This window comes from Glycine soja, chromosome 16, assembly GCF_004193775.1.
Source record: "Glycine soja cultivar W05 chromosome 16, ASM419377v2, whole genome shotgun sequence".
In the NCBI taxonomy this organism is placed as follows: domain Eukaryota; kingdom Viridiplantae; phylum Streptophyta; class Magnoliopsida; order Fabales; family Fabaceae; genus Glycine; species Glycine soja.
The window spans coordinates 25,652,377-25,664,102 of record NC_041017.1 but is presented as its reverse complement, the minus strand read 5'-3'; the positions used below and the strand labels follow the sequence as shown (position 1 = coordinate 25,664,102).

At 27.1% G+C, this 11,726-nt stretch overlaps 1 protein-coding gene across 4 annotated transcripts; it reads right to left on the bottom strand.

Moving 5' to 3' along the window:
• Positions 1 to 3,125: 3,125 nt before the first annotated feature.
• LOC114389160 (protein PIN-LIKES 3-like) lies at positions 3,126 to 11,400 on the bottom strand. Of its 4 annotated transcripts, none has more exons than XM_028349779.1 (11): positions 11,264 to 11,400; positions 10,918 to 11,087; positions 10,702 to 10,781; positions 10,434 to 10,558; positions 9,346 to 9,467; positions 8,682 to 8,906; positions 8,090 to 8,182; positions 7,692 to 7,792; positions 6,623 to 6,675; positions 5,066 to 5,251; positions 3,126 to 3,401 (listed from the first exon to the last, which is right to left on the bottom strand). In XM_028349779.1, exons 2-11 carry the CDS (start codon positions 11,050 to 11,052, stop codon positions 3,277 to 3,279), a joined length of 1,245 nt encoding a protein of 414 aa, XP_028205580.1. In that variant the 5' UTR covers positions 11,053 to 11,087; positions 11,264 to 11,400; the 3' UTR covers positions 3,126 to 3,276. The 4 variants fall into 4 exon arrangements, with proteins under 4 accessions (XP_028205580.1, XP_028205579.1, XP_028205581.1 ...); XM_028349778.1 differs by having other exon boundaries at positions 11,174 to 11,370; XM_028349780.1 differs by having other exon boundaries at positions 11,253 to 11,360.
• Between the last annotated feature and the right edge of the window lie 326 nt (positions 11,401 to 11,726).

The following is an 11,726-nucleotide window of genomic DNA, read 5'->3' as shown; positions in this document are numbered from 1 at the left end:
AACCCAACAGAGCAGAAAGTGAAGCACACGCAAATGACATAAACAATAAAACCAACTTAATAAAGGAAGAAGAAGATGTAGGGGTAATTCTGGAATTACCAAAAATTGCTGGGTGCACAAGCAATAATGCTGGTGCACCTAGCATCACCCAAACTATATTTGGTATCGAAGTCCAAGCTATTGTTTATTTGTTTCCAGTAAAAATATGTTTGAGATTTTATGTAAAATTTGAAAGTATTAATTTTATTTTTACAAATTTTTTATATTAATTTGGTTTTTATAAAAATAAAATATATTTTTACCAGAGTTCTTAGTAATAAGATCGTTAAATGGTAATCTGACATAACTAATAAAATTATACGTGTAATTTGATTATAAATGAATTAAATAATTCATGGTGGTTAAAATCCTCTAAAATAAATTAAACAATTTTTGGCGGATAAACATTCCCAAAAATTGTAATTTTTCATTACTTCATGGGCAATTCTCACACTTTCCAATGAGATTCGGGAGGAAGATGAAATAACATTGAATTTTAGTATTTTCTGATAAGATAAAGATATAAAATAATTAAATCTGTTAGATACATAGAGAACAATCTAATAGAGACACCAAAGAGAGCTAGCATGTTTCATTTTTACAGCAATGGAAACAATCAACTTAATACAGAAAATTTTATAAGGATGAAATTAATAATTTTTTAAAATTTTATAGAGATCCAAACATATTTTTCCCTTTATCTTTTAATATCTTAATAAAAACTATTGTAAATTTATGTATATATTTGCATTTTTTATTTCTATAATATTATTGTTATGTTAATTTTTGGTATTGTTATGTTAAAATCAATAATACATAATATGTTAAAGGGGTTTTACACATGCAATCCATCACAATTTTACAAATTACCATCTCGCAAAAACAAAAAAACCACACTGCTTTTTAGCCTCTCTACGCTGCAGTTGCGTCTGCCTTTCCATAATTCGCTAGACTATACATTTCTATATTTCTGAATTCAGAATGTCCCTGCATAATTAATCTTGCTACCCGTAGGCAAAATCTTCACTTGAATTTGATCTCCATTGACAAAATTGGCAATAACTTCAGAAGACTTGAATTTTCATAAAGTAATTGGCATTTGTTGATGTATTCTGCTTGTTATTTTCCCTCTGCATCAAAAATTGGATCTCTCACTTTTAAACTTCCCGATGATTTCCACAAACATATTGCCCGCCACTTGTTTGATATTATTTCCCACAGAATATGATGAGAATGGTTTTCGGAGGTAGAGGCGCTGATGTAACTCAAGAAGGTGCAACGCAAGAGAACCACGAATGTCATGAGTAACGTGGTTTGTGTTTTTAAATCCAAAAAAAAAAAAAAACACTGCTCTTTGCCTTTGATTAAATGTTTGCTTTCACTGTGTTGGAGGCCTTCTGAGTGACCGAGGTAACGGCGTTGTAAAACTCAACTGCATACGAACGTGGTAACAATGTCGTGTTTATCTTTCTTTTTTTTTACTTAATTAAAACACTAATAAATGATGTGATAATTTATAGAAATGTGATTGATTGTCTGAGTAAAGTGTATTTACACTCACGGTGTATATGAACATTTTTTTTCTTCTCATAATCGTATTTATTATCGTTCTAACCTTATAATAACTATTTATATTAATTATGTGATTGTTGAATGGTGATTTTGTATTGAATTAGGATCGTGTACCCATGAATAACACATAACAAGGTGTGCCATTTGTCAACTGAGTGTGTGTTTAGTTGAATTTATTTTTTTGTTTTAATTTAAAAATAATTTAAATTATTTTTAATTTCTTGAAATAATTTTTTAAAAAAACATTTTTTTACTACGTGGTATTTTAATTTTCAGATTATTATGAAAAGTTTGTGTGTGATTTTTTTAGAGCATTCTTATATTCAAGTATTTATTTAAAAAAAATATAACACATAAGGTTTATTTCATCATGTTTTTGCTTTCAGAAATATAAATTTAGCCATTTAATCATGACATTCCAGAAATATAAATTGAGACATTTAATCATGGAAAAATAAAAACTCAACTAAAAAAATGGCATAATCTTTAATAGAAATTTTATGTCTATTTTATACTTAAGAAAAATAAAATTCAAACAAAAATACTTAAATTCTCTAATTATCATGTGCATCACTCATGTCAAAAAAGCTAGTTACAAATCACTTGATTAGATTTAAAAAAAATAAATGCTGAAAATAAGGAGCAAGTCTTTTATTCCATATTCTCACCATATCATTCATTTTCTTAAATTCTATTCTAACAAGTAATTAATCTTTATTTGTTAGATTTTAATAAAAATAAATGATGAAGATGAAAAGTAGTTCAAATAGTTACTTTTGAAATAATATGATCCCTACTCTCTTATATATATATATATATACAGAAGAGAGAAAATGATTCTCTTATCTGAAAATAAAATATTCTCATCTGTTATATTCAAATGAAATATTAAGATTAAATCATTTTAAATTCAAATTAAAACATAATTTAATAATAAAATCTCTATAAGATTCACCAAACATAAAATTGAATATTTTAAAGATTTAATTTATGTTAAAATTGTTATCACAACTACCTCCATGATCATCATCATCATAACCATCATTGTCGCCACCAACATAATTGCTGTTACTACCATCATGATTGTCGCTATGATCATCGTCAATGCTACCAACATGACCCTCACTGCTTTTGCTACTACCATCGTGTTGATCATCGTCATGATCATTGTTGTTGTTACCAACATGATCACCACTGTTATCACTGTTATCAGTTATCATCACCAACGACAATGATCATGTTGACAATGATAATGATCTGGTTACAAAAATGATAGTAATTGTTGTGGTAACGATCTTAACGTAAATTAAATCTTTAAAATATTTGATTTTTTGTTTGATTAAAATTTTTTCATATGATACTTTATATATATATATATATTATTTTCACTCTTTTACTTGCATGCTTTTCCAATCCTTCTTTGATTTAATTTATTAAATAATGATAACAAATAATTTTATTTGATTTTGTATTAGCATCACCCATACTTATTGCTCTAAGGCTAAGTCACGAAAGAGTTCTTAAAATTTATTTATTTCTAATGAAATTTTAGGTGTTTAACAGATTTTACTATCCACTTAAGTAGTCAATTGAGATCTTACGTGGGTTTTAGATAATAAAATACTCAAATAAAAAAATATAATGACAATAGCAATATTAATAAAATCATAACACTAGCCACATGAAGAAAGTTGACCAAAGGGTAACTGCTACTGCCGCCAAAATATATGTCCAAAGCATGATCACAGAACATTCACTTTCGCCAGCTCCGAACAATTGAGCAATGGTGCCTGAAAAATTAAAGTGAGAACAAAATTGGGTTTATTATGAATACCAAGACTAACGAATTTCTAATGTGAAAACAGTTGAAACAAAAGAAAAGTGGTTCCCTGTTAAAGCAACGAAGGAATGGCTTCTTTAACCTTTGTCCATCTAAATTCTAAGAGTGTGTTTGGATGGAGAAATTTAAAATTTTGAGAAATTTTAAATTTTAAGAATTTTAAATACTTTAATTGAAATTTTTTTATTTTTAAAATTTTGTGTTTGAATAAAAAAAATTAAAATTATGAGGATAAAAAAAATGAATGAAAAAAAGAAAAGATATGATTGGTGTGCTAGTTATACGTGTTCCTCTATGCTCACACTCGATCGATATTTTAAGAACTCAGACGGTATTTCTTGAAGAAAATTGCAATAAGAGAATTTCAATTTTTCACCTTTTAAAAGGAAATTGAAATTCCAAAATTTTAAATTCTTCATAAAAAGCATTCAAACAATGAATTCTAAATTTCAGAAATTCAAATTCTCTAATAAATTACTTTCCTTAATTAAAATTCTCTATCCACAAGTAATTTTTTTTAAAAGTAATTTTTTGATCTGATTTACTCTTATTTTGGTATACGTCTTAGAAGTGAAACAAAACTCTGGGTAATTATAAAATGACATGATATTTAGATACTAACCAAATTAGTTAGTAGTTAGCATGAAGTAATTATAAATTCAGAAATTCTACCAACACATCATTATTTTTTGTTCATCACTCCTTTTATAATCAAATAAAATCAGCATTAGTTCTATTAAATGGTTTACGTATTACTTTTTATTTAACATGTCATACTTTCTATTCAAGGGAACCTTTATAAGAATTATACCAAACAAAAGAGAAAATAGCTGTTCACTCAATCTTTTATATTATCATGGTTAAATTACTCATTTGATCCCTATAATTTCATAATTCTTACTTTTTTAGTCTCTATAGTTTAAAAATGGTCTTTTTTGTAGTTTTGAAAATAGTCTTTTTAGTTCCCATAATTTCATGATTGTTACTTTTTTAGTCCTTATAGTTTTCAAATTACAGGAACTAGAAGAGAATTAAAATGTAAAGTATAGAAATTAAAAAGAACACTTTTAAACTACAGGACTAAAATAGAATTAAAGTGTAAACTGGACTAAAAAAATTACTTTCAAACTATAGGAACTAAAAAGGTAAGAATCATGAAATTATAGGGACTAAATGAGTAATTTAACCTATTATCATTAAATCACATATCATAATATACATTAAATTTATTAATTTTTATAAAAATTATTTTAAAAGTTATATTAATAATAATTTCTTATTGTTGACCAGCATTATACTTGTAATAAAAATGTTAACATATAAATAATCATGTTTCTTGTGGTGGATTTAATGAATATAGTTCATTTGACAACTTTAGGTTAAATTTGTGGAAGAACATATTCGATCATCACATAATATATCCTTAAAAAGAAAATAAATTTTTAGTATAATTAACCTCCGAATCGAATATTAGTTTGATAAGCAAACTAAAGAATAAAAACTTGTGGAATATTTTGAAATTTGAGAGAGAGACTAAAATCCTAATTACTATTAAAAGCATGTACTTGGTGGTGGCTCATTATACTAGAGTAGTTAAAAACTAGAGTCAGGTACCTATATTCATGGCAGGCGGAAGTGCATATTGAAGTAGAAGCACGAACTGATACAAGGCATCTGAATGCACCAAACTAAAGTGTATGGCCCCTTTGACAACTGCAACGCCCAAAAGAGGCAGGAAAATATAGCGAACAGCTACAATTCCCACAACGGTCCACACTGGAGTAGTTGATCCTTTCAAACCTGGCCCGTTTACCCATAATTCTTTTCTTTAATAAACAAATCACCAAAGTATTAAGTACTCCACTTTAAAACTACAATTAGCAAAATGTTAACACCATGTCTTCTAATTTTCTAATACTCAGTATTGATTTTTTTATTAGATTAAATTGTAATTTTAATCTTTTATAATTTAAATTTGTGATTTTGATTCTCTAATTTTTAATTAAAAACATTTTATTTTCTTATTATTTTTTAAATAATCAATTTTGATCCTTACTTCCGTTAGTTGATTATTAAAATCAAATATTAACTTTGACCGTTAATCTAGTCCCCTATTTCTAAATATTTATTTTAATATGCAAATATTTTTACTCTAATTATTTAAATTAATATAATTGAATCAATTAATAGGTAAATTATATAAATTATGTGTATTATTTTTATTCTAATTATATAAATTAATAAAATTTTAATATTAAATTTTTAGGAAAATTACATGTTAATATTTTCGTTTTAACTATTAAAAATTATTTAGTATATAATTTTTTAATAGAAATTATATAAGTCAAGAAAGTTACATATATAATTTATAAAAATTATGTAAATTTATTTTTATATATAAAAATTACAAATTTTTATTTTAATTATAAAAATAATAATTTTTTTTAATTTTTAGATTATTTGAATATTATTTTAAATTTACATAATTTTATAAATTATATATTTTTTAAATAATCTATATTTTATTTTATGTAATTTTCTTAAAATTATAATAAAAACAGAAATATATATATATATATATATATTAAAATATAATAGAAATAAATACATGTAAAATTAAATGTTAAATATATTTAAATATTAAATGTTTTTATTTTAATTTATAAATTTTTATAATTAAAAAATTAATAAGTTTGACTAATAATACATACAAAATAATATTTATTATTTATAAAGTTAATTGAATAAAAATATCTTAACGATTTATTATTTTATCTTTAAATAAAAGATTATCACTCTTATTAAGATTCTTTTTATTTTTTACTTTATTTAACTTATTGTTACATCATGTCAAGATCCTATATAAGCATCACACACCAATATTTCATATTAAATCAACTGAATTAAAATTATTTATTATAAAAAATATGAAAACTATGTATCTTAATTTAAAAATAGGAAAACTAGAATTACGAATTTAAAATTATAAAGGACCAAAATTATAATTTATTTTTATTATTAACTGAAATTTCTTAGAAATTAGAAAAAAATTGAATAATTTATAATTTAATAAGTTTGATTTTAAAATTCACAATTTTCAATAAACTTTGATCAACAATAAATAAGTTAAAAATAATATGTTAATAAATTAATCTTAAGATAAAAGTTTACCTTTAAGTAGGTTTGCTCCCATTATAAGAGTGAGAGTGGGGACAGCTGCATCACTGGATAGAAATGAAAGTTAATTAGATATCTTCAATTGAGGACCCGAAGAATAATGACAAAACCGAAAATACTAATTACAACGTTTAATTACAGTCATACACATGTGTCATATTAATGTTAATTAATAAGCATCTCGTGCATTTCAATTTTGTTATGGCTGCTATTGATAACTTTATCTCTTTCATTTGTGTATCCATAGCACCAATTCATTTGTACATTTAAATTGAGACTTTAGTTACATCCTTCCATCGAAAACACTGTTTTGCATAGTTTCTTTACATAGCCTATATTTCTGTAAAAATATTAAAAGTAAAGCAAAATGATACTTAAGAAAATTTAATTTAATTGTTGAAAAATTATTTTAATAACATTAAAATAAATTAAAATTAAAAGCACAATTGTTCAAAAAAAATTTAAAAATCTCAAAAAATTACATAAATTACAATTATAATGTTACATTTAATTTTTATTCAACAAATTATACTATTAATAAAAAAAGTCAATGTCTGCACAAAACGAGCAAATTAAAAGTCTGTGAACTTTTGAGACGTGCACAAACATAATAAGCAAGCGACAATTTATTTTTAGCACCGATACATGCATATGACTGTTATAACTCTTTTTTTGACAAAATGATTGTTATTATAAGATTAGCGCATGAATTCTTTTTACCGGCAAACTTTCAAGGTTTCAAATTTGTATGATAATGATAATAACAAGTGGGAAATTTGTGAGGTAATGATAAAAACAAGTGAGTAGCTATCATGGCAAACAATAACAGGAATTTTGTAGTCAAAATAAGTCCACAAAATTTTTGGTTTCGCATCTTTTGTAACTAGAAAATTATGCTATGTTTAGATTAAAATTAAGAAAGTACATTCAAGTTAAAATACATAACAAAACAATTCTAATACATCAAATGAAAAAATAATTATTTCTAGAGCAAAAATACTTTTCAATTCTTTCAACTTTAATTCAAACATTCACTGCTTAAAATAACTTTTGAGATGCATACCCCAACATGAACACAGATTCTTCAACCACATGAAGCGGAGCACTACTTCCTATAATGAAATTACGCATTGGGGAGATTACACCAATGATAAATCCGGCAATCTGCGAAAAAAAAACACATTTAGCAAAACAAAAACATGATTATTAATGTCTAGATCCAACATCCTTAATTACTACTAACAAAAATAGAATAATGTAGAGTTTCTAATGAGGCAATGCATGAGACCTAGTGAGTTTTAGCAAAGTAAATGTCCAAAGGCATCAAACCAATTCATGCACCCCCATGTTTTTACATTATAAAATTCTCTGTTACTTAGTATGAAACAAATATTAAGTGAATGGTAAACAAGGAAAACATGATAGAAAGTTGATTCCAAGGAAATGAACACTCTATCATACGGCTCCAAGTGTTGATGGCGCAAACATGGCTTTGAAATTTAAGTTGCTTGAAATCACCCCCAAGTGGTGCTTAATTTTTCTTGAGATTGAAACCTGGAAAAAACACCAACGCATTATTGTCATAATATATGGCATCATGGATTAACAGTAAATTAGGTAAATTCTTTAGCATAAAGATGCAGATCAATCATGATATGCGTAAAAGTAATTAAATAAATTGAAATAGTAAAAGCGAAATTTCTAAAGATACTTGAAGCGCTAATTTTGTTGTCAAGCTTCTATTTGAACTCATGGTATGTTATACACTTGCCAAACTGGTTATGCTAACAACTAAACTTTTGGCATATTGTTTCAACACACTATTATTAAGAAAAATTTATGTGAGCTCCACTAAATAATTTGAGTGTGTGCTTAGATTCTTTGTTAGGATTCACATGAAGTATGTTAATAACATTTCTCGAGTATTATATATAAGCTACCCATTTCTCCTTGACTTTTTAAAATGCAATTGCTAGTTAAAAAATCCTTGAAAAGGGAATCTATTCAGTAAATGATATATTTTTAAAAAAGGGAAGTTTGTAGCAAGCCTCACTTTTTCCTCTGGTTTTGCATGAGGAAGCAATAAGGTATATGCATCATCCGTGGCGTCTTTTGTAGGATTAAGTGTTTCTGAAAAATTGTCTGTGCGTGACTCTGATGCTTCCGCTGAAGCCTTCAATATGTTAATGCCATTGCCTGTATTGTCTTCTTTTTGAATTCTACTAGAGGAAATCCTCATGATGTTGTAAACATATGACCATATAAAAACTGCTCCAATCTAAAAAATAAACATAGAATTAGCTATAGCCAATTAAATTTATTAGGCTAAAGTTACTTTATTTTGTCTAATTAGTAATGTTGGTACACCATTTTAAAAAAAAAACATTTAGTTTCTCAATTTTTAAAAATCTGTAATTTTAGTCCAATCTTCAATTTTTCTTACATTTATTTTTTCTTACATTTTAATTTATTAAACCATTTATTGATAGTACCTTAAATAAATATATTAAGACTAGGGTTTAATTGAACTAAAATAAAAAATAAAACAAATTGAAAATTAGACCAAAATGAGTGATTTTCTAAAACTAAAATATTAAAATATCTCTATTTTAAAATGAGAAAACTAAAATTATGGATTTAAAAGTATTTTAGCCAAATTATTTTCTTGTGTAAGTGCACACTATATGCACTTGCAACTTCAAAGTTAAACATCATACCGCCATAGAAAGTGCAGCATAAGCCATCCCATATTGATAGCAGACATCAGAGTCTCCAAAAGGATTGCCACTCTCTTTACATATAGCTGGAATAATGACTATAAGCAAGTTCCCTAAATTTCCTGTTCATATCAATCTAAAATATGAGATCAACCATAAGATGCATCAATCAGCTAATGATGCAAAAATTTGAAGCACTATTAAAAACAATACATTTCAAATGTAATGCAGGCAGCAGGACACGAAAATTGCAGGATGTTTCTTTTTCTTAGTTCAAGTACAATTTTTGTGGGTAAAATAAGCACATAACTATGATCAGTCTGAATTTTGGGTGGCATCAAACTCATGTGAACTCCTACATGACATTAACATGGTTTCACAGGATAATCCTTTTTTCTTTTTAATATTTTAGAATCTGCAGAAAAGTACAGAGAAAGCCTAGACTTAGGCAGAGGACAAAAAATTCTGAATCAATAGAAATCTGCAGGTGACAAGATTGATTCTGCAGTCTCAGGGTAACTGTATTATTCATATATACATATGAGCTCCAAGAGTAAGAATGTAAGAAAGACGGACTATGAAGCAGCATTTTCATCTTGATGATTGGATGTGGATCCACTCCACTTGCAGGATGGTGCAGCAAGGAGAGAAAGTCAAATGAGTCCCAATTAGACCTTGTGTCTTTCTCTTGAGAAATTATTACATGGTCCAAAACAAGATACAGGACCATGTGGTTCTTATCAATCTCCACATAACACATAATCACATCTTTCAATATATGAAAGAAAAAGTTACGCCAAAATTGATCAGACCACATAGTCCCGGACCATATAATTATTTCTCCATTCCCTCTCCGGTTGCTGAACCGTAGAATAAGGAAAGACAAAAGGGTCTCACTTAGACCCGTGTCTCTCTTTTTGTGCACCATCCGTACCTGACAGAGACTAGGAGCCTTAAAATAATAAAATTTCTCAAACCTACCATTGAAAAAATGAATTAAAAGTCTGTGTTTACTAAGTTATGCATAATTGCAGATTACATGTATGGTTTGCTGCATTTAATTATTAGTGCTGAGAAGGAGTGTATACCAGCAGAACAGCAACCCAAGATTAAACCTTCCATGTGTTTCGGAGGCCTTGTCATTTTAATCAAAATCCATCCCAAGGCCGAGCCTAGTATGAATGTGCAAAGAATATTCAACGGCATGAACCACCTAAACCACAACAAAAAGAAAATGTCACAAAAGCTCTTAATAGTATAATAAGAATTAGTACAAACAAACCAATCCTCAAATCAGAAGCACAGTTTAATTACCAAATGCTCCTCCACACATAAAGATTACAAATCAATACTCACAACTGAACAATACTCTCAAAAGTTATCGTTTTGGCCAGATTGCTACCCACAAGCGACGGATTAAACACGTAAAACACAAGCTGTCACAGAAAGAGCATCATTTTCAGAAACTATGCACAAGGGAAAAAAGTTAAAACAAAACAAAAGAAAAAAAGTTTTTCAAGTAGCGAAGAGCCTCTGGCCAATGGGGTACGAAGTTTTTTATTAATTTATAACCTGATTCACTTTCTTCCTTGAATCTTCTCCCAATATTGATATGTCATCCAGTGCAAGAAACAAGCCAATTGCAGTAACCAGCAACACTTTTATCACCGGGAAAGAGGCAACAGAAAGCAGCTGAATGAACCCCATTACACCAAATCTTCAAATAACCTATTATGCTTATCCTTCAAGCAAAGATACAAAATATTTGTGTAACAAAAAACATGTATATCTGCCAAAATAAAAAACCTGAGGTGCTGTGTTTACTTACTACTCCTAAGATCCAAAATAAATAATGCAAGAAAAAAACAGATATTGGAAAACAAAATGATTTTGTAGCATCGTCGTACGACAAGGAGACCTTTGACAATGACTGTACGCGTTCATGAAGGTAAAAGTGAAGAGCAAACAGAGCTGTTCCGGAATCACAAGATACTCATTGCATCCACGAATAAAAAAATTGTATAAATAAGAGAAAAAGTCGTAGTAAAACAACGAAGATTTGATTTGGTCACGACGTCACGTGACCAATATATAAACGAAACCATAAACTTAAAATCAGTCGTCGACCGGCAATATTTTTAACGGGAACAAAAAATATCATGATATTTTCTCAAACACAAAATTATATAAATTTTTATTAAAAATGATAATAAAAAATAAAAAATAAAAAATGACTAAAATTAATATTAGTTTATTTTCTATTTTATCTTTTATAATTATTTATGTTTATTTTATTAAAAAAATTATCTTGTGAGAATAACATCTATTTTTTGATGAAGACAAAAAAATATTTATTTAATATATTTAAGTAAAAATTTACT

Excerpts from the sequence above, each read along its gene's own strand:
- LOC114389160 (XM_028349779.1), bottom strand. The coding sequence starts at position 11,052 with ATGGGGTTCATTCAGCTGCTTTCTGTTGCCTCTTTCCCGGTGATAAAA. Across the intron at positions 5,252-6,622 it reads GGGAGCAAACCTACTTAAAG|GTTTGAAAGGATCAACTACT; the intron begins GTAAACTTTTAT and ends TAAACGGGCCAG. Across the intron at positions 3,402-5,065 it reads TCCGCCTGCCATGAATATAG|GCACCATTGCTCAATTGTTC; the intron begins GTACCTGACTCT and ends TTAATTTTTCAG.